The following is a 22,542-nucleotide window of genomic DNA, read 5'->3' on the forward strand; positions in this document are numbered from 1 at the left end:
GGGGGAGAGGGGTCTTCCCCACAAGTACGGGCACCTGCTTTGGTGTCTGAGGGGATAGGTTGACGCTCTGCTTTGAGTCACGGGTGCTTCTCACTCCCTCGTAACTTTTCATCAAGTCTGGACACCCGTTCCCTTTTCTCCAGTATATATGGGGAGTGGCCCTCAAGGGCAGCCGAAGGAACGGAATGCCTGGCACACCAATGGCCTAGAAAGAAGAATGGGGGATGGGGAACAGTTGCTTTTTCCTTCCCCCTTCCAGACCTTGTGTAAATTCCTTCTAGGCCTCCGTGTTCCTTTTCAACGCTAAATGTTGGGACAGACTGGGGTCTGTCCCGGGGAGGAAATGCTCTTTCTGTTTATAGGTTCGGATCGTGTTTTATCACTTTCAGGGAACTGGTGTGTTGGGAACAGCTTCTGTTTGCCCTGCCTGACATGGTCCAACCATCCCCTCCGCCTTCTGGACGGCAACGCCAAAGCCAGGACCAAAAAAAAAAGTTCCAGCTTAACTGCTATTGCCAAGTGTTAGATCTTGCTTATGTGTTTGTTTCAAATCAGAGAGACTGATTAATGTCAAGCAAATCTGTTAAAGGATTCAGAGCCCTGGTCAGTTTCCAGTGACCAGATCAATTCCATATCTGAGATTGGTCTTGTTAGAATTGCTGCCAAAAACAGTTTAACCTTTTATCTGTAATACTGTTGTTTCAAAGAGGACTCTGGAAGTCTGGGTTTGGCTGTCTTTTTTTTGTTGTTGTTTTCTTATCTTTGAAACCTATATGCATTCCATCTCAAGCCTGTCACTGTGTGCTATGTACCGAGGATCATGTGCTGCCTGCCTCTTTGACTTCCTGTTCTGGGAACGCTCAGTAATCTGGATCCTGCTGGGGTATGGGCCCTGTGGGAGGGGGGCTGGATCATTCTCAGGGAAGATGGCGACATGTCTCTGGGGCATATACAGGAAGGCACGGGTCACCAGGGGAAAAGAGAGTGTTATTAGAGTAACGTTGTGTGTGTCGGTTGCATGTTCGTGCACATGTAAATCTCTGGGGGTAAGACTAACCACAAATTCAGAATCCCACTTTGGGATGCTGGCTCCTGAACAGATACAGTTTGAAAATAGATATCGAGCAAATGGCTCATGGCAGACCTGCTCCCTCACCCCACCCAGGGGTAATAAGCTTCTGCTGTCCTGCAACTGAAGCTGGGGAAGCCCCCCGCCCCTCAGTCCAAATCCAGATACTCCACAGATCGAGATACCACGTCACATAGCACCCCACACGTCTGAAAGTTATGTACCTAAACCCCCCGGAGCTTAACCTAAGTGCTAGACTAAGACATCAACATCTTCTCGGGGTATTCGTGCCAAGAATCTTGCCCGTTGGTGTCCTGCAAAGCCATCCCAGTCCTCTCTCAACTCATCTGCTGTATCCTTGGTCTTAACAGGGGCAGAGCCTTGTGGTGGTAGAGAGTTTAGGAAGAAGGGAGGCCTGCAGACTAAGTGCCTTACAATACAACTAGTGATTTCCAACTTCTACCATTGCTCTCTATCAGAATAAAATGTTTTAATGGTATTGCTTCTGGAAAAATTTTTATAAACAAGGTGTGTTTGGACCAGACTTCTAGGCACCGCACAGGAATAGGAAGTGAACGCATTCCCTCTGTATTCTCCAGTGGGTTGTGTTTGCTGCCAGAACATGAGGGTTTGGGGATGAGGGGTGAACGTGGAAGAGTAGACACTGCACACTCAAGCCCACCCATGTGGATGCAGGCCCCCAGAACAGTCCTTGCCTGGAGGTCTGTCATCTCACCGTGCCACACTGATGAATGGATGGAGAAGCCCCACAGATGGGCTTTGCCAAGGTTATCTAGAAAGCCCCAGGGCTGCCAGCAGCCTCCTGCCTTTTAAAGGGGGCCTGGGGGGCTAAGGGGAGAATGCTGTGTCCAGAGCAGCAGACCCTTGCTTGCCTGTCTACATGAACCTGGCTGCCTTCTAACCGGGCTGAGGTTGGAGTATCTGGGACTATGGGGCTGTGGGCACACCCCTTGAAGACTCTAGGGGGAGGCAGCCTTGAGAACACATGTTGAAATGTTCATGGTTCTGTGGATTTAGTGTCGAAAGCCACAGAAACTCCCAGGCGAGGCCTGCCAAGGTACAGCTTCAGAAGGGAGTTGTGGGCATTGCCTGCTGATGAGTCACCCTGGGGCAAGAGGAGACCTGCCTCACCTTCAGGCTATAGTATGAGCTGGGAGCCACCCAGCCTAAGGAAGATGGAGTCTCATTACACATCCCTATCCCAGTCCTGATGAGTCCTCATTGCCACTTTGGTGACAGAATATTTCTAGTATCCTGGAGTTCACTGGGATCTTAGCAGCTCTTTTACAGAGGGGAACTGAAGTTGAGGGGTAGAAGGTAACCTGGCCAAGTTCCCTGGGCTGACTGGTGACAGAGCCCAGTACCAGAACTGAGGTCTGCCCCCTCTACCCACATAATTCTCTGATGTTGTACTCAAGTTATAGGTGCCTCAGAGGTGCTTGCAGTGGGTTTAGAAACAAGGGGTTGCTCGGAAGAGGGGAAACATTATCTGGCTCAGGGTAGGCTAGGTGCTTTGTGCTCCAAAAGTGTTTGTGACAACTGTGACTAAGGGATTTGGGAAGTGACAGAGAGAGAGATTTATAGCCCTCCAGATCCTCTCTTGGTGTTGACCCAGGAACAGGTGTGTAATGACAGGGACACATTAAGCCAGAGACAAGGCTGAACAGGCGGCAGGGCTATTTGGTGAGGCAGTCAGCTGACCGTGTGAAAGGAGTCCTGAGTCACTCAGGAGTGAAAGAGGGGAGAAAGAAGTCAGGAGCCAGCCAGCCCACCCACCCTGACATGGCAGGGGAGAGCCCAGGGCCAGGGACCTGGTAAGCACCCCTAAAAATATGGAGGCTAATGCCAGCAGAAGTGAAGAAGCCACCCATGGAGAGCGCTGGAGAGAGGCCTCTGGGGAAGGGGGAGGAGACCCTGGGTAGTAGCGAGGAAGGGCAGAATGCCCTTGCCGTGGCCCTGGTAGAGGTTGTAGGGCCCAGAGGGATACGCTGGTCAGGGGTGGCACCACGCCATACCGCTTATCCCAGTGCTCATTAAGCCAGTGCCCACCCTGCCCAGTGCTCATTTCCTTGGGGCTCCTGGATGATCTTAGCACCCCATCTTGAGGGCTACTCCCACCTTTTGCCTCATCCCATCTTTCCCACGGATTACCTACCAAGGCCCCTCATTCCACGACAGTGAAGGCACCCACCCCTCTGGGGAGGGGAGATGGTCCCTTATCCTGAGACCACAAGTAAACATGTAGACTCTTCTCTTTGGAGTGGGGGAGGTGGTCCTTTTTCTCAAAGCAGTGTTAAGTTAAATTGGAACTGAGTGTGTGAGGGTCCCAGCTTATTCCCATTTTGTTGCCTCCCACTCCCTCCCTCTCCCAGGCAGTGTGCCCCTTCCACAGCGGGTGCGTCAGCCCAGTCTTAGGAGTATGTTTCGAAGCTGCAAAGGAGTCACAAGAGACAACTTTTTGGTGCACCTCCACCACCCCGCAGGGTCCTAGGACACTGTGCGAGATGGGGGAGGTACTGGTTTTTTATTTTTTGTAGAGGTGGTCCCTGTCCTCCAGGAGCTTACAATCTAGCTGGGGAGACACAACTAATGCACACTTATACAATCAGTACAATTAGCGATTACCACAATATTGACCACAACTGCGTGAGACCAGGGAAAGCAAGATCAGTGAGGGGCTAGGGGCTTGGAGAAGGTCTTTTAGTAAAGATGGGATTCATTTACTGGTTGAGTAAGTCCAGATTGAGTGACACATTTCTTTGGGGTGGGCTTAGAAGGCAGTGGGGGGGAAGGGGAAGGGGAATCGAGGGAGCAAAGACAGCAAGGCTGGAATGCACGTGTTGTAGGCAAGGGACAGTGAAAGGGCCCCACTCTTCCTTAACCCTCCTCCTTCACTCTTGCCCTCCAGTCCCGCCACACAGGCACGCAGTTGGTGCCTTGTCTGTTGCATCGAGATTCAGGGCTTCCGCTGGTGATGTTGGAATGTCCATTCTGCTGGCTGGTGTGGTTGTCTGGATCTCTTGTGGTGGGGCCTGCTGGCATGGCCATGGCCGCGGGGCTGGGTTGGCGCTGTCCCGACTTGGTCCAGATCAGAATGCATTGCCTGTGCCCAGATCTCGGGGGTCTGCTCCCCCCACCCCCCCTCCTCCCTCTACCCCGCCCAGCAGTCGGAGGGGCGCAAAGGGGTTTGGAAGGGATCTGGTATTGTCGTCATTGTCGGTGCTGCTTCTCCGGGGGCCTACCGGCCCCTCACTGACCTTGGCAAGTGCTCCTCTGGCGAGAGAGCACAGGGGACCCCCCCATTCCTGCGCGGCGCTGGCTCCCATGCTGGCCGAGAAGCACAGGAGCACCCGGTGACACGGCCGCCCAGGGCTGGGGGCTGGGGCCTCAGTTGGGGGCTCGCTGCCGGCGCTCTCCCAACACCTGCCGCCCGGTCCTCGACACCGTGTACGCCAGCTTCTGCAGGGAGTATCTGAACACCTGCTGNGCTGAAGGCTGCATGGCAGCAAGCTGATTGGACCCACAACTTAGGTATACCTCACTTCTCGCAATGGGCTGTGTCCCTGGAGGATTTCGAAAAGCGAATCCTACCCAGTAAATGCAGCATTCCAGGAACACCTTAAAGGAAATATGCGATTCCTTTGGCAAAGGATTCCTTTAGCAGGGAATTCTTCCTGCAAGGGGTGCTTTTGGGTAAACGACTTTATGGGCAAAGTGCTTTCTTCTGATTTATTAATTTTTGCAAAGCACTTTGTCACTATGATTTCTTTTTTAAATAAAGTGAATTGTCCTTTGGAAGCGCTTCTTTTCTCTTTCATTTCTCCTGCAAAGAACCTCTCTGATTGTTTTCTTCAAAGCGCTTTTATCTGATTCATTTTTTCTGTTAGCTCCTTTGTCTAATTTTTTTCTGCAATGCGCTTTTTATCTAATGCATTTTTTTCTGCCAAGTGCTTTTACCGGATTTATTTTTCCTGCAATGCGCATTTTCTCTAATTCATTTTTCCCGCGAATTACTTTTCTCTAATTCGTTGTGGGTTTTTTTATGAAGTGCTTTTTTCTTCTGAGAAGTGCCTTTTTCTAACTTATTTTTCGTCCCACCTTCGCAAGCGCTGTATTTATTTTTTAAAGACCGTTTCCCCGCAATGCGCAATTTTTAAGACGGAAAATTTTGCTATGCGAGGATAAAGTCTCTTCGCAAAACAGAAGTGCCCCGCCTCCCTCCTGGGGTCGAGTCTGAGTGTAGCGGGTTTTTCTTACCGCGTTGGTCGCTAAGAGCCTCGGCGATCGTCAGCGGCTGGNTGTTCCCGGCCGGGCGCGGGCGCACTGGGAAGGGTCTGCGCGAGGAGGAGGGCGCAGGGAACGGGCGGGGGCATGCGGTGCCAATCGCGGCACTCGGGCAGGCAGGGATCGCGGCAACAAGGGTAGGACGGGTCCAGGAGGCGGCAATTGCGACGTGGGCTTGCCGGTGAAGGGAGCGCGTGTCGGGACCCTTCTCCCACCCGGAACCCAGGCACACTTACCTGCAGCAGCACGCGGAAAATGTACCAGCCGATTATGAGCAGCTCAGCTGAGGCTGCCGCCACTGCCGCCATGGTTCCAAGAGGGGTGGATGAGTGGTTGAGAGCAAGCGCGGTTCGCCGAGGTCCGCTGGTCTCGGAGTCCGCTGTTGCGCGCACTGCCGCAGCCGCGGTGGCCGCGCCTTAAGTATCCGCCCGCCATGCGAGTGCGCATGCGCGCTTGGGGGTGTCCATGAGGAGGGGTGGCCGGGGGCGCTCCTCATTCGCCAAGAGAGGAAAAAATAATCCATCTGCTCTTTCCACATCGACCCCCGCCTCCTGAGTTCCATCTTAGCCCCTTTCCAGAAGATTCCGCTGTGCCCGCTTTTGAATTTTAGTGTAAAATGGAGGGGAACTACAACTCTTGAGAAGCGCAAAGGGTTAGGGTAGGGGGTATACATCTTTGGTGTGGAACCCCCCCTCTCCGACCTGTGGCCTGCAAATTTAACCCCAGTGTCCCGTGACGCACCAGAACCCACCTTGGGCACGAATGAAAAGCCAGGAAAACCCAACTTAGCAAGGGATCATCTGCCCCACAGAGCAAATAAAAGGTGCCCTTTCCTGGAGCCTTGGCTTCACAGGCGCCTGGTTAGTACTCTTATTCTAATATTTGGTGTGCTGTAAGCCTGCACCCTCGGCTTCACGAGAGTCCCTGAGCACGTAACCTTTCCCTGATTCCTCGAGTCCCGCTTCTTACGGTTACTACCACAGTGACTGTTGTAGGGAAGTGAGCCAGGGCATTGAGCTCTAGGCGCAAAATTGGTAGTCACCGGGTAACTACCTTGTAGGAAGGATGCGGGAGGGATTGGTGCTTTTGTGTGCATGGAAGGTATGGGATGAGCTTTCGGAGACGTGGTCGGAGAGTGCTCTGGGATAGTTTTCTGCTGGACAGGTCTTTTCATCCTCCGTCTCCTGCTCCCCTCCCCCCAGGCCCTGGTAGGTCTTAACACAGCCAGCGAGCTTCTTTGTACCCGTTGCGCTGGGCGGCTGGAGCTTGGAAAGGGATTTTGCTACCGCCACCAGAGGGTTGTGGCTGCCACAGCTCCATTTCCAGGCACAGCGGGAACACCTGAACGCGGTCTGGGAGCTCAACCCCAATGCACTGGTGGCCCGCCGCTCGAGAGCGCCTCTCCAGCAAGCCGCCTAGCGCAGGGGCCAACTGGCATTTGCCTCTACGTGGATAGAAAATTAATTTTGATTAAAAGCTCACAGAGGTCAGGTTCTATACAGTGCCAGCAGCAGATGGAAAAGTGTAAGTGATCCAAGCGAGGTCGGTTTGGATGAAGTAGTATGGTGATTTATTTATTTATTTTTTATTATTATTATTATTTTTTTGTATGTTGACTTTCGAAGAAGTTGGCTGCTTTGGACAAAATGATCCTGGGCTGCCATCTTAAGACAAAATATTTGGTAGTGCCCGTCACTGCGGCATCACGGAGCACGCGAAGATCCATTGCCTGCGAACTCCAGCCGGCAGTACGCTGCTCTAGTTCTCCCCTGAGCACCTGCTGTGATAGATACTAGATACAGAATCCAATTCTTATTACTTAAGGGCACAGCAGTGAGCCCATGGCCATCGGTGGCAACCACAGGGCGGTATTGTGAGGTCTGGGCCCCTTGAGGACGGGCTGCAGCCCCAGGAGGCGATACATGATCTCTGCTGGGCAGGGCCCAGGCAAAGCCAGTGCACTGTGCGGGACCTGCCCGAAGAGCCCTCCGGCCGAGCTGGACACGCCTAGGGGAGACACCCCAGGAGGCCGCCTGCACCTGTGATGTGGACAGGAGGAGACTTCCATGGGTGGGCAGGGAGGAAAGGGCGTTCACATTTGCTGTTGTTGACCATGATCCATTTTCCCAAATAAGTATACATTCTGTTCCTGTTTTTTTTTTTTTTTTTTTTTTTTTTTTTTTTTTTTTTGTCTGTCTGTCTGTCTGTTTTTTGTCTGTTTGTCTGTTGTGTTGACTTTTCTCTTCAGGATCCCTGCTGCCTTGGTGATCCCAGGCTGACAGCCAGAGAGCACAGCGGCTCAGCTCCTGGAGAGTGAGGGTTGAAGAAAGCGGAGGGCAGCTGCCTGCGCCCGCTGGCTCCCATTGGGTCGGTTCCTGCAGCGGTGCCCGTGGCCTTGGTGAAGGCCCTGCCCGGCAGAGATCATGTATTGCCTCCAGTGGCTGCTGCCCGTCCTCCTCATCCCCAAGCCCCTCAACCCCGCCCTGTGGTTTAGCCACTCCATGTTCATGGGCTTCTACCTGCTCAGCTTCCTCCTGGAGCGGAAGCCTTGCACGATTTGTGCCTTGGTATTCCTGGCAGCCCTGTTCCTCATCTGCTATAGCTGCTGGGGAAACTGTTTCCTGTACCACTGCTCTGATTCCCCGCTTCCGGAATCGGCGCACGACCCCGGCGTTGTGGGCACCTAACAGCCTGCCCGGTTAGCTTTCCAAGGAAGCAGAAGATGGGAGGGGAGGCATTGACATAGGTCATAAAGCATTGGAGTTTCAAATCCCGCAGTCCTGCGGGTGCCACATTCCTGACGGCGCCTTTTTTGGCCTGTGATGTTTTATCCTTATAATGTGAATAATGGCACTGACCGGTGCTTTTATTGTAGAGTCCTATAGTCGTGGGTGGTCTTGTGATTGTGTGTGTTCTGTCACCATCTCAGTTCCTCCCTCTGCTCCCCAAGGCTGGCAGGATGGCTCCCCAAGGCTGTACCCATCCTACTCAACCGTCCCAGCATGACCTGGGCAGATAAAATGCCAGTCTCATCACCTCTGTGGGCCCTTCTCGTCAGGGTCTCTTCCCTTCCCAGAATGTTACCAACTCCTCAGTCCCTCTCCTGGTTTCCCTTTAGTTCTCTTCTGCCCTTTTCCTTTTTGGGGGAGCACCTGTCCAAGACAGGGCTTGTTTTTGCACTTATCTCGAATTTAAAGAGATTGCTGACGCCCGAGAGCCTCGCTTTTTCACCCCCTAGCCCCGGTCAGCAGGCTGGACAGAAACGTGTCTTGGCTGTTTGTTGTCCACAGACCTCCAGTATTTTCTCCACTTCATTTTTAAGAAAGAAGTGACAGATACTTGTTGCTCTTTCACCTGGGTGTCTGGGCTCATGCTTATCAGCCCAGCCTCACTTTCTTTGCCCTTCCTCCTGCCTTTCTCAACTGTCCCAGGGAGGGGGGCCTCATTGTGTCTCCCGTGCATGCTCTGCAGGATTGAGGTGCAGTGTGTCCACGTAGATCTAGCAGTCCCCAGCTGAGTGAGTGGAAGAGTACTTGTGTGTGTTTTCATAACAGCCATGATTCCCTTGATAGGTGTTTGAATATATTTTGGTGTGCCGTGAGTGTGTGTGTATGTGTGTGTACGTGTACAAATACATGTGTATATTCCTTTTAAAGAAGCTTTATCGAACGTGTTCTGATTTTGAGGTTTAGCAATAGCTAGCTATAGTAGGTGCCGCTACAGTTTTTATTTAGCATGGAGATTGCAGGGTCACCAGCACACTGGACTCCAACGTGGTTCAGACAAGACAGAGGGGAGCGGTGGCCATCGTCCTCGTGCCAGGAGCTCCTTCAGTCCTGCGCATATAGACTGTACGTTACGAAGAATACACAGGAAGACTTTGTGACTTGTCACTTGCTTTTTGCTTTTTCTGCGCTTCAGTAACAAGTGTTGGCAAACGAGACTTTGTCCTGGCCCCTGCCCACCGGGGACTGACATGGGTGTCCGTCCAGTCTAAATCATCCATCTTTCTCTTGCCTGAGTGGGGAGGGCGGTGGGCCAGGCAGAGGACAGAACTGGAGGCAGTCCATCTAGGGAATGGGACCGTGTGGCCACACTTGTGGAACATTTGGACTGCTATTCTGGAGCTTTTATTTCTGGTGTGTTCGTTGCACAGCTGTTTGAAATGTTTAATAAAGCTTTATAAACTTTACTTTGTGGTTTTATGTGGCTGCAGTCCATTTGGGTCGTGGTGTTGGATTTCTAAGTTGGTGGGGGACAGAGGGTAGCATGGAGGGGCTGGGTCCTTGGCGCCAGAGTACCTTAGCCCGAAAATTTGATCTGCTCTCTGGGGAGCAGATGGTGGGGTTGNTTAGAGATGAGACATTTGTGTTTCTCAGCTCCCATGGCTTCTCGCCTGAAACTGTTTCCCTCCATAGGAGATTTGAGTAACCGATCCCTTGACAAACAACTTACGACAGCTGGAGCTCTAATCATCAAGGATTTTTATGGTGCTGCTTTTGAAGTAAAAATAAAGTGAAACCCCTCATGGCATTTCAAGTGGAAAAATAAATAAGGCTGGCCTCCAACCAGGGGGCTCAAGGTGATGGCTGGAAGTGCGAGAGTGTTGCGGGTCCCTGTCGATGGGCACATGCTCCTGTGACTGTGACCTTTGAGACAGAACAAGTAGCTTGTCGGGGACCTGTGCCGGGTGTCCACCTCTCAAAGTCTTTTCCTTCTAGAAAACATTACTGGAGCACTGCCTGTCCAAAGCACAGTGCTGTTGAAATAATAGTTGTGAAAGGGCTTTGGTGATTTCATAGAAGGTCACATGTTTTAGCTAGACTTTTAATTTATTGCTGTAAAGTTTTGTGTAGTTTTCTCCTGCCCTTTTAAATTTCCCCACTGTCAGTTTGTCCCCTTTCTCATTCCTAGCGATGCATATCAGTGCTTCCTCTATTCTTGACCAAAACTGGCCAAAGATTTGGCCGTTTTAAAGGTATTTTCAAAGAACTGAACTCTGATTGATTATATCTGCTGCGTATTTTCTATCTGATCCTTTTGTGCTTTTATCTCTGAATTCTTCTCTTTTGAGTTTCTGGATATATTTCATGGTTCAGCCAAGTCTTGACAAGGTGAAGAGTCCTACATGTGCAAAGGATGGTTTGCTCAGCAAACAGACCCCCTGTACTAGGCTTGCTGGGGATTTCAGGGGCGAGACCCAGGCCTGACACTCCAGGAGCACGGGATTCCAGCCTAGTGAGGAGGACATAAGAAAATAGACAATTGCAAATTCCAAAAACAAAACAAGCAAACAAAAAAGGCATTTGTGGCCCCACTCTCCTGTGGAGGCACCTGGATGATAAATGAAGCCAAGATTATTGTTTATTTTGCTCTCCCTCAGAAAACAGCTTTCTGTCATAGGTCAAGCCTGCCTAAGAGTTACAAACAGGCCTCCCTCTGAAAGATTTGTGGCCCTTTCCAGCAGGGAGCCCGCAGCCCACTGCTCCCCTCCAAGGTGACTGCCAAAATCAGCACTCTGTCTGCCCAGCGGTGCTGCCTTCCACCTTGGCGAGGCAGCACTCTGCCTCCTCTTCCTGAAACACCTTTCAGGAAGGTGAAAAGTGGTTACCTCTTCTGGAAAAGAGCAGGGGCACCGGGCCTTAGAAAACCGTGCTCTGCAGTCCCTCTGTTGCAATGGCTTCTAGTGTGAACTGGTTGCTCACATACGTGGTAACCACGAGACCCTGTGAGGCATTGGTCTGGGCTTCTTTCAGAACTGGTCTGCACCCTGCTCTGGGGGTCAGTTTCCTTATAGATAAAATGCAGTCTTTGGAGCAAACTGCAACCCGGCCCTAAATACTGAGGATCCTTTTTCCTAGGATCTTAGGGTCCTCTTGGATGCACTTGAGGAAGGTGACCGAGCTCTGAGAAGGTGACAGTGTCCTTGTGGGACAGCCTGCATATGCTTTATGCTTTAGTCAGTGTACCATATAAGCCCAGATATGCCTCTGTCAGGAAGCCTTCCTGGACTTCTTCCCTCCTCCTGGAGATCACTTGCCTAGAGCACTTTACTCAGCCCTCTGTGAGTGCTAGGACTAGTGCTGGTGCTTGGCAGATCCTCTTAGTAGTGACTGGGTTCCTCCCACCCCTCAAGGGGGCCTGCATTGTTATCCAGTCAGTGGGTACTTTCAGAATCCTTGTAGGACTAGGCCTGGGGGCCACACAGTGGACAAGGTGGAAACTCCCTGCCATCTGGGAGTTATCCAGGCTAATGGGAAAGAGCATGACATTGGGCAGATCATCCCACCAATATGTATAAAACTATGGGTTGTGGCAGATGCTGTAACGGGAGACAAACGGATCTGATGCAGACCAGGGAGGCTTGATGGTCAGGCTGGGACCGGAGAACAAATATAAATGTTTGAGCAGTGAAATAATAAATGAGATGTTATTTCTCAGCATTTCATCAAGCATCTCTGTTCTTACAGATAAAGAAATGGGGCTGAAAGTAAAAGGAAGGGTCACCAGTATCTGGCTGTCCTAGAATCAGCCCCAGAGGCTTTTGGGTCGAGAGGTGAGGCTGTTCAAAGCTTAGAGGACTGTACTGGAAAGGTTCTGAGGGGTCTAAGGCTGACATGCTGGTGACAGACCCCAAAACTCAGTCCTGAGAACTCTTCAGTCTCCAGCTGACTAGAACCATCACAGACAGGGATCTGACAGGAAATAGGGGGTAACCCCATCAGAACAGCATTTTCAAAGTGAGGATTCTTTCAGCCGGGAACAGGACAGCCTTGGAGCGGCGAGAGCTTCAGGGCTGTTGAGAAGGCCGTTGCTCTGGCCAGCTGTTGGGACCGGGCAGAAGTGGATCTAAGGAGTGATGGTGGGTGGAGAGGTGAAGGCAGGAGGAAGCCGGGGAGGGAGGAGACCAGAGAAGGGCTGTCCCCAGTGTCCAGTCTCCCAGCATCCAGCACAAAGCTCACCCCCTCACGCCCTACCCACCCCATAATGGGTGAAAGGGTCACCACTCTGAAAAAAGGGAAGAACTTAGGGGTGCTCTCCTCAGCAAGTGGTGGAAGACGGTCCTGACTCAGACGGGCTTGTCCAGCCCCAGCCCAGCACCCTGCCTCCCTGGTGTCTTCCCATACTCCCGAAGGGGGAGAGCTGGTCTGGCAGGCTTCAGAGAGAGAAGTCAGTATCTTGAAAAAAACTGATTACGAAGTGTGCTTACTTGGGGAAGGGAGGAACCTGGCCAAGCAACAGCTGAAGGCTTCATACAGAAGCACGTGGTCTCTCTTTGGGGTATTGGGATTAACAGTGGGTGGGAGCTTGAAGCAAACCTTGAGAGATGAGGCTTCAGGGAACCCCAGGCCCTATGCCCCTGCCTTTGTGACCACACCTTCCTGACCCTCAGTTTCCTCACCTGTGAAACGGAGGTCATAACATCTACCATAGCCTGGCTCAAAACATAGTCTTCCACAAACGTTATTTGCTCTCTTCTGTGCCCCTCCCCCCACCACCAATTATTATTGGGCTGAGGCCTCTTAGGGAAGTGATCTGATCACCCAAGTCTCCAGCTCATTCGTTCATGTAGGGAGCACTTGCCAGGCCCCCCGTGCCAAGCTCGGAGAAGCTGATGCAGAACAAGGCTCTGCCCTCCTTGAAGAGCTCGGCTCGGCAAGGGGGAGGCACCGAGACAGTCAGAGAGGCAGATAATCGCAGTGCCGTATCTGGCCTCTCACCTCTTTTCTGGGGCAGCTTGTGGAGAGCCTGCGCTTCGCTGGCTCACCACTTCTTTCAAAGCTAAACCCTCAGCCAATTCCCTGACCCACACTGGTGACTGCAGCCCTCTAGGGGGCCTGATCCCCACCTACCTCCATTTCCCACGTGACTTTGGTCTCCAGTGCTCACTCTTCTCCAGGCCTCTGTTTCCCCATGTGTATGCCAAGGAAGGGGCAGACTGGAAGTCTTTAACATCTCCAGAGCCGCCATCTGTGAAACATTAGTGAACTTTACCCTTGTTATTTCAGTACCCTGGTTACTTCTTAGAGATACTGGGTAAAAGAAAGTGTGTTACAACAAGCAAGTTGTTTAATGAAAGGATTTCTTGCGTTAAAGAATAAACTCCAAATCTTTTTGGGTGCAGAATTTGAGAGTCAAGGCACACTTGGGAAGGTCTCTGGGGGAGGAAGACAGATGAAGCCCATCAGTGGCTCCCTGTTGCCTGTGCTCCCAGCTCCTTAGCTTGGCCTTCAAAGCCACATACAACCCTTGAGGGTGGGGGCTTGGTCTTTGTCCTGTGACCAGGCACAGGCCTGACCAGGCCTGGCAGAGAACCTGCTGATTGGCTGGCAGGGGGGATGGATGGAGGAATGGCTCTAATCAATTTCTAGCCTTCTAAGGACTTAGGTGACCCAGTCCTTCCTACATGTAAGAGAATTCAGTTTGCCTCCCAGCCTCTATTCAGCAACTCTGAAGTGACAATATTTTCCACCCTCCAGACTAATATTTCACACATAGATATCACAGAGACCACCATTTCTCAGATATGTGGGAAGAACCTTGTAAAAGGCTCCTGCCTCTGGCAACAGGTGTCTGTGAGTCTCCTCCCTTCACTGGGCCTCAATTTCCCATTTGTAAAATGAGACATGTGGACTAGATAATTGAGAGTTCCTTTCCAGCTCTAGCATCAGCCTCAGATGCCCTAGTGGCTAGGGAGGTCATTGGACAGGGAGCATGGTATCTCCAGGATCTGGGTCAAGTCCACATCTTGGAGCACAGAGGAATCATCAAGAGTGATGGCCATGGTCCCCCTAGAAGAAGAACTTGGCAGAACTGGCTGGGAGATTTTTCTGCTGCTGGTGAAATGTGCTGGCAGAGTCTCTGCAGGTAGGTTGATGCAGGTGAGGGGTGGGGTTGGGCTCTCCCTTCTCATGTGATCCCTGAGTAATGGTTCTTTTCAGAATTGGAAGCCTCAAGGACTCGTGGGTGCCAATTAGATTCTGCCATTCATATTGGCAAAGCGGGTTGTGAGCCATCTTTTCACACGCTGTCCTGGCAGGTCTTCCAGAGATGTTTTCTGCTCCCATTCCTTGAATTCCTCTCTGTATTTCACTCTCTATGCCTGGAATCGTGCTTTCCCATAGCCTTCCATTCCCTGTCTGGGTAGCGTGTTCTGTGAGAAGACTATGACCCTGATGCCATAACTAGCCAGGAATGGCTTAGCTCAGAGTCAGAGCCGTGAGAGGAAGATTTGTCCAAAACTGGGGCTCTGACTGTTGAAAGAAAAATATGCATCCATTTCCAGTGTCCCCTCAGAGCACACATCCAAGTTCAAAAACTGTTTTAAAAGGTCAAAAAGGAGACAAGAGCCCATTAAGAAAACAAAAACAGGGAAGAAAGGAACTGGATAATTAATAAGTGTCTGAATAGGGGAGCCCCACTAAGGTGAAAAGCAACAAAATGGCATCAAGAAGGCACAGACCAACCAATCTGACTACATCAAAACTAAATGTTCCCAAAGTCAGTGTCGCAAAGAGAACCAAAAAGCAGTGAGTAAAATATCTGTAGGTCTATAATGGATAAAAGAACAAGAGCAAAACCTTAATAATAAAAATGCAACAGAGCAGTGCATAATTCACCTAAACTGAGTTTACAGAAGATGAAACAGAACTAAAAATTTTATGAAAAAATATTCAATCTACTAGTACCTGAAGATCAACAATAAAAACCAATAAGGAAATACAAGTTTTCACCAACAACTTAGGGGGGTAAAGTTTAAGAACATCTAACGCTGATGATACAACGAACCAGGCACTATTGTGCAGGGCTAAGGGGACTGAATGGGTGCGTACATTTTTTGAAAAATAATAGGATAGTCAAAGAGAAGGAGAGATGAAAGTTTCAAGATAGGGCAAACAGTCTATTATTTATACAACATCTTATTGTCTAATTTGTGTCAGGCATGGTGCTAGGTGTTAAATAAGATCCAAATAAGATACTGTATCTGTTCTTAAGCATATAGTCAAAGAGGTAAAATAGACAGATACTAAAATGACGTATAGTAAGAAGACCAGAGATATGCTTGGGACACGGGCACAGCATGAAGCAGCTGGGCTGGGCTGTGCACGGGTGAGGCTTTGTGGGAATATCGGGGGGTGAGGGTCTCCTAGAAGAGCTGTCCAGATGGGCAGGAGTTATTCATGCAGGGGGCAGAGACCAAAGTAAGTAAGCATCATGGATGAGTTCGCAGACGGTTAAGGATTGCCAGAGCAGAAAGTATGAGTCAGGGAACAGAGAAAGCGGGATCAGATAACACAGTGCCATGTCTGTCTAATTGAAGACTTTGGTCTTTTTTCTCTTGACAAGAGGGAGCCATTGAAGCATTTTGAACAGGCAGGTGCCATGGTAAGGTTTCTGTTTTAGGGTGATTACTCTGGTTGCTTGGAGACATTTGGAGGTGCAAAGGCTAATGAGGGAATGGTTGCCTCAGTCCAGGTAGAGAGGGCAAGGCCTGAATTAGAGCAGGGCCAAGAGGCTGGAGAGAAGGTAACATCAGAAAAGCCTGCTCATGGGCTGATGGCTGGGCTTAAAGAAAGGCAAGGATGGCTTCCCTGTTTCTGTCCTGGGTGACTGGGTGGATGGGAGAAGACCCAAGTGCAAAAGCAAGCTAGGGGCTCGAGGAGGACTGTTGAGCTCAATTTTGGACAGATTGAGTGAAAAGTGGAGGTGGCCTGCAAGAGTGAGGCAGAGCCTTTGGGTCCAGCAGGAGATTTGAACAGAAGACTTGGTTTGTAACTGACGGTTCTCGTAGCCGTGGGCTTTGGTGAGCTGGCCCCAGGAGAAATGGCTGAGAAGGAAAAGGGTCCAGATGGAGAATCTGTGCTCTGTATAAGGGCTGGGCAGAGAGAAAGAAGAGGCCACAAAGGCAACAAGTCGGAACGAGATGGTAAAGGCACCTGGAGCCCACAGTAGCCTGGAGGGTTTCCAGGAGGGCACGCACACTCGGCAGACGGAAGAGAGAAGCCAGTTAGGTGAGGACTGAGAACCACTGCAGGGAGCGACTGGGGGCCTAGAGCCCTACAGGAGCAGTGTCCTGTGACGAATGGGGCAGAAGCCACCGCGGCTGAGCAGAGTACAACGAAAGGGAAAGGAAAAGCCGGTAGCATGGCCACCCGTCCTGAGGAGTCTGGGATACTGGGGAGAAGTGCTGGAGTTACGATATGGGTCAAGAAGAATTTCTTCTGAGCTGGGCTGAGAAGAGAGAAAGACAGACATGACAGAAGAGAGGTTGAAAGGGCTGTCACCTAATGTTCTCCTGTCTGTATAAATCAGAGGTAAGATCAAAGACAAGGTTGGTAAGGAGAAAGAATGTCTATTGGTGACCTTGACTAGAGCTGCTGTCAAGTAGGAGAGTCTGTATGCCAGTTGGGAGAGTCCACAGAGGAAGTGTGGGCGTCTCTCGAGGGGGATAGATGGAGAACTAGGGATGAGCTTGAAGGAGAAGGTGCGGAGTTCACAGAGCAGGGCCAGACACTGAGCCGTGACTGACATTTTAGGAAATGCATGCAGAAAGAGGAGCTGCCAAGGAGACCGAACGGGAGGGGCTGGAGGAAACCAGAAAAGAAGGGATCCCAGAAGCCCAGGGAGGTGAAACCTTCCAGAGGTCAGGGTGGCCACTGGGGGGCCATATGCACCCACCAGGTGGCAGGGGCATCCCCTGGACCTGGTCTTTGCTGACCCTTGCCACAGCAATTTTGGGGGAGGGGCAGAAGCCCACCTGGGTGGGTGGTGATCCAGAGTCTGGCTGAGAAAGCAGGAGGGAAAAGGGGGTGCTGGGAGGAGGGGAACAGCAGGGCCCAGAAAGGTGCTTCTGCTTACCTGCGGACATTTGGAGGGAGGAGGTCTTGGGAGCCATGTTCAAAGAACAGGGAGAGATCATGAAAGGGGCCGTAGAGAGGTGGGATTAAGTGTAGAGGTGAAGAGATTAGCCGTGTTGGTAGAAAGGGGCAAAATTAAATCATGTACATCTTACCAGGTAGCCTGATCTCCATGTTCTTCTGGAGGCTTTTCCTCTGCCCTCTGGGTACCAACTACAGCTCTAATTAGCAGTGGTTTCATCCTGCCTCGTGTCTGGGGCCATGTCTTCCTCATTTTTGTGCCTTTCGGCACCTAGCAACAGGCAGCGAGCTAGATAGAGGCAGAATAATTATTTTCTGCTTGAAATCCAATGTCTGGGATGGAGGTTCAGAATTCAGTTTCATCACAAAGATTTTGTGATAATTCCCAGGGAATCTGTGAACAAGGAAATAAAATTCAAGGTTGAGGCTGTCTGCGTCTCAGGAAATGCAAGCTGTACCCCAGCGTGGGCACAGGTCTTTATCGTACACACGGTGGGTGGTGACCATTGTCTCGTTGGGTCAAAGCAATCCCATCCTCCCACCCCTGGTGAGTCACACAGCTACCATTAGCCCCATTTCACAGGTTAGGAAACTGAGGCTGAGAGAGGGAAGGAGAGAGTGATGGGCAGTGAAGTGGGTGGAGACTGGGCACTCTCTTCAATGCTGCATTCAGCGTCTACGTGGTACCACGTGCTGGTATCTCCTAGACATCACGTAATGCTGTTTCTTCCATATTTGAACAGAAGTCAAAGTCAAGAGAGAGCCTTGGTCTAACTGACTGAACTCAGGATAGGTCCTTGCTAGGACCTGGGTGGTGAGAAGCAGGACCTGGAGGAGGGGCCTCTGTGGCCTGTGTGCAAGAGCAGCCCAGGGCCCACCACAGCTACATAAAATAAAGAGCAGGAAATTTCCCTAAATGTAACAAGGGGAATTGGGAGGAAGGAGGGATGCTAGAAAGCCCAAACCCCCAGACATCCATTACAAGAAGTAACCAGCCCAGAGGCAGGGAGATCTGATAGGAGGCCATGGTCCAGATAAAAGAGGGAGATACCTGAACTAGACCAGTGGAGATAGTGAGAAATAGATCAGAAACTTGTAGTAGATAAAAACCAGAAATGATTGGTGTATGATTCACTAGCAGGTGAGGGAGAGGGTATGAGAGTGACTCCCATGTGTGTGAGTGGACCGTGGGCAGGTGGTGGGGAGGCCCTTGAGAGGAGGAACACAGCCTGGGGAGCCAGTGTGAGAGGCAGGACAGTGGACTTAGATACAGCCAAGGTCAGGGTCACAGCTAGCTGGAGTCCAGCAGGCACTTGGGTCCAGGGTCTAGGACTCAGGAAGAGATTTGACTGGAAGTACTGGCCCAGGGCCATGGCCATTCAGAGAGTAATGGGAACCCCAAGAATGAGTGAGGCCACCAGAGAGAGAATGGGACAGGACCCAGGGCAGAATCCTGGGTTACAGTGACATGTGAGAATCCAGTCAAGGTGTGAGGAGGTGACAGAGAAGGAAGGACCTCAGAGATGCAACAAACTACTAGGAGAAGGGTTGCCAGGGCAACCATGGTAGTGAAGTGTTCCAAGGAGAAAGTAATCAACACTGGCAAATGCAGCAGAGAATTCCAATAAGATAAAGACAGAATTTTTTCTTTGGATTTGATGATTAATAAGCTTTTGGTGACCCTAATAAGAGCATTTTGGGGGAGTAATGGGACATAAACTGAAATAATGTTCAGATGTGAGGGGGAGGTGAATCTGTCACCAAGAGTCCTTTGAGGAATCTGGGAAGGAAGACTTGGAGATGTGAAGGATTAGGGGTAGGAAGTTTGAGCGTAGGAAAGTTATGAGCAAGTTTATAGACAGACATCAGCTCCCAAATGCAGTAAGCATTGTTTAGTGACAAAAATTTATTCATTCCGCGTGTTCTGATTTAGTACCTATTATGTGCCCAGCAGTGTGCCTAGTGCTGTGGATACTTGGGTGAATGAATTGGAATAGGCAGGATCCCTGTTCCTCTGGAGCTTGTCTGGTAGTAGAGGATGACAACGTGAATCAAATAACGACACACATAAATATACAACCTTGAGAAGCACTCTGAAGGAAAGGTACTGAGTGCTGGAGGGTGTACAACAAGGGGACCTGCCCTAGGCTGACTCCAGGAGGCTCCCCTGAGAAGGGGACACTTGAACCAAGTTGTTAAGAAGATGGAGAAGGAGTTAATTGGACAAGGAAAACTGGGGAAAGGCCTTCAGGGCCGAGGGAGCAGTCTGTGCAAAAGGAGATTGAGATGAGACCAGAAAGGCAGGAAGTGCTGGCTGCACAGAGCCTTGAGGGCCAGGCCTGAGCTCCTGCATGTGTCCCGGAGCAAGGGGAACAGGGCGAAGACCTGCTCTGGTATGTCCCCATAATCTGAGACTGGCTGTGCTATGGGGAAATTGTGAGAAGAAGCACAGGTAGACTTAGGGAGACCAGTTAAGAAGTTTTTTGTGGTCATGGTAGATAGGATTTGGACACAGTCAACGTATTCTGGTTAGTCTTGGTGCCGATGGAATGAAATGGGGCAAGGAGAGGAGGAGGTATTCAGAAGGACCCGTGTGTTTCTAGCTTACCTTACTGGTCAGTGCTGTTCTCAGAACCGGGAAACCCTAGAAAGGGACTGGGTCTGTGAGGCCGACCCCAAGTCTCGTGGCACACAGCCGAGACATCCAAATGGAGATGGGGAGGAAGTAGCTGAATATGTACATCTGGAGCACAGAGTGAGAGATTACCGAGATGGGCTCAGAGCTCCTGAGGGATCCTGGGTAGAAATGTAAATTAAAATAGTGTCAGATTTCTGGAACATTCTGAGGTTATGAAGAGTGGCTGAGGAAGAGGAGGCCAGAAATGGAGTCCAAGAAGCATCAACACTTGGAAACTGTAAAAGGAAAGAAGAATCTTCCTAGGGTGCTGGAAAGAAAGAAGGACCAGAGAGGTCCTTGAACAGGACGAAATGGTCATCAGTGAGTATGTGCAGAGAGGTCGTAGGACAAGGCTGATCCGCGAGTCCCAGTCCCTCCCATGTGCAACTGCACAATCACCATTGTGCCCCTGGCTGACTGGCACCCACCGGGGCCCATGGGAGACCATCTGGGGACCTTGGCCAAGGCAGCTTAGGTGGAGGTTGATTAAGAAGAGAAAGGAAGGGGAAGCAAAGTCTAGGGCTTTTTAATTTTTGTCTTAAAGGAAAGAGCAAAGCTGGCATATGAATATTCTGAGGGAAGCAAGCCTGAGTGATGAAGCGATTAAGGATGGAGACAATTAGTGTGAAATGAGCTCCCAAAGGGGCTGGGATCAAGTGTAGAGGTGGATAAATTAGTTTGGGGCAATAATGTATATTTGACTGAATGGGGCAAAATTAAATTATTTACCTTTTAGAGAGTAACTTGATCTCCGTGTTCTTTGGGGAGCTTTTATCTGACCTGGGCACTGACTACAGTGCTAATTAGACCCGTTTTATCCTGTCTCATGGCTGGGATCCTGTCTTATTTTTTGTGTTTCTCAGCACCTAGCGACAGGCAGTAAGCTCTCTGGGTGCTGAATCAGTATTCTCTGCCTTGGAATCAAATATCTGAAGTCAACACTCAAACCTTTTGACCAAAGAATCTATGACAATTTTCCAGAAGTTACAATGCAGGAAAAAATAGGGGCATTATGTCATGAGTGGAAGGGGTGTGGGTGGGTGGAGAAAAAGTAGAGGAGTCAGCTCCCCTCATCTTTGTAAGCTCTATGCCATTTATACGTGTTCACATTCATCATCCCAAGTGAACTTCCCATCCCCTCCGCCCCCCAAGAGACAAAGCATTACCCAGTTTCATAGAGGAGGACACAGAAGCCAGAGGAGGGAGGGCCGTACTGACACAGAGCACAAGTGGCGGGAGCTAGGTTCAGACTTCAGTACATCTAGAAACAGGCCTTCCGGTGACCAGGCTGAGCTGGAGAGAGAGAGGAAGAGAAGGGGTCCAGGAGGTGCAGGTGGAGATGCTCCAGGCACTTGCAGAAGTTGGAAGTACAGTCCAACTGGAGATTACCAGGCATTAAAACAGTGATGGGATCCATAGCGTGGGCACTAGAGCAGGTAGCACTCTTTGCTTAAGAAGCCTCCCCACCAGGGGCACCTGGATGGCTCAGTCAGTTCTGTATCTGACTCTTGATTTTGGGCTCAGGTCATGATCTCATGGTTCGTGAGATCGAGATCCACCTCAGCCTCTGTGCTGCCGGTGTGGAGTCAGCTTGGGAGTCTCTCTTTCCCTCTCTTTCTCTGCCCTTCCTCTGCGAGTTCTCTCCCTCAAAATAAATAAATAAACTTAAAAAAAAAAAGAAGCCTCCCTACCACATTATTTGTATGTTCATTCTATATTTGCATCTAAAACTTCTATATTTTTAAAAGTTTAAGTCTTTAACCCATCTGGAATGGATTTCCACATGCAGTGTGACACAGAGATCTAATCTGATCTTTTCCCAGATGGATAACCAGCTTGCTAAGCACCATTTATTGTCCCAACACCATCTTTTCTCCCAGTTCCCTGTGTCTAGACTCTATTCAGATCTGCTGATCTATTTGTCTACTTCTGGGCCAATACCAAATTTTAATGAGCACAGCTTTATCTTACTGACTGATAAGGTAAGTACCCTGCCCTCCCTGGCCCTTTGTTCTTTTTCAAAATTACCTTGATCATACTGCACATTTACTTTTTCATATACAGTTTAGAATAAGCTCATCAAAGTTCCTTGAAAAAAAATCTTGTTGGAATTTTGAACGGGATTGTACCTCTCTAGGATGTCAGGTCTTCTCATCTGTGAACGTGGTATCTGTCTCCACTTAATCAGAGTCTTATCTTTTTGGTTTGGTTTTTAATGCCTTTTAATAAAGGTCGGTTACTTTTGCCATAAAAGTTTTTCACATTTCTTAATAAGTTTATTCCTGAGTACCTTATCAGTACCTTATCAGGAAAAGGAAGAGTTTTCCCTTTTTTCTTTTTGCTTTCCAAATTTTAGTCAATTTACTAATCACTATGCTTCATTCACAGACACAAAGTAAACGTGCTTTGTCCCTGGGCACATAAATAAGAACACAGCACACATGTAAAGCAGAGCTAATTGGCTAGAAACAAATTAGAATTTTTGGATTAAATTTTAATTATACAAGTAATACATGAATACATTTTCCTTTAAATAAAATTAGAGCATTACAGAGAAAGTCTGCTGACACCCTCCCCACGCCACCCTGCATCTCTGCCTCAGGCCCCTCCCT

General features: G+C 50.0%; 2 protein-coding genes across 3 annotated transcripts in view; one reads left to right on the forward strand and one right to left on the reverse strand.

Moving 5' to 3' along the window:
• BLCAP (BLCAP apoptosis inducing factor) overlaps nt 1–9,566 on the forward strand; it is a 10,015-nt gene extending 449 nt beyond the window's left edge. The window contains exon 2 of the mRNA XM_077778825.1: nt 7,623–9,566. Within this exon, the coding sequence (XP_077634951.1) occupies nt 7,798–8,061 (264 nt within the window). The 5' untranslated portion in view covers nt 7,623–7,797 and the 3' untranslated portion in view covers nt 8,062–9,566. The remainder of the gene's footprint in view (nt 1–7,622) is intronic.
• Nucleotides 3,546–5,779, reverse strand: NNAT (neuronatin). 2 transcript variants are annotated; one of them, XM_077778827.1, is made up of 3 exons: nt 5,611–5,779; nt 4,628–4,708; nt 3,546–4,570 (listed from the first exon to the last, which is right to left on the reverse strand). In XM_077778827.1, exons 1-3 carry the CDS (start codon nt 5,680–5,682, stop codon nt 4,478–4,480), a joined length of 246 nt encoding a protein of 81 aa, XP_077634953.1. In that variant the 5' UTR covers nt 5,683–5,779; the 3' UTR covers nt 3,546–4,477. The 2 variants fall into 2 exon arrangements, with proteins under 2 accessions (XP_077634953.1, XP_077634954.1); XM_077778828.1 differs by lacking the exon at nt 4,628–4,708 and having other exon boundaries at nt 5,611–5,778.
• Nucleotides 9,567–22,542: the final 12,976 nt, after the last annotated feature.

This window comes from Crocuta crocuta, unplaced genomic scaffold (genome assembly GCF_008692635.1).
Source record: "Crocuta crocuta isolate KB4526 unplaced genomic scaffold, BGI_CrCroc_1.0 scaffold248, whole genome shotgun sequence".
NCBI classification, from domain to species: domain Eukaryota; kingdom Metazoa; phylum Chordata; class Mammalia; order Carnivora; family Hyaenidae; genus Crocuta; species Crocuta crocuta.

Bases quoted from the DNA above. Each gene is read 5' to 3' on its own strand.
- NNAT (XM_077778827.1), bottom strand. From the start codon at position 5,682: ATGGCGGCAGTGGCGGCAGCCTCAGCTGAGCTGCTCATAATCGGCTGG. The intron at 4,709-5,610 runs GTAAGTGTGCCT...ATTTCCTTTAAG, and splicing joins TTTTCCGCGTGCTGCTGCAG to GTGTTCCTGGAATGCTGCAT.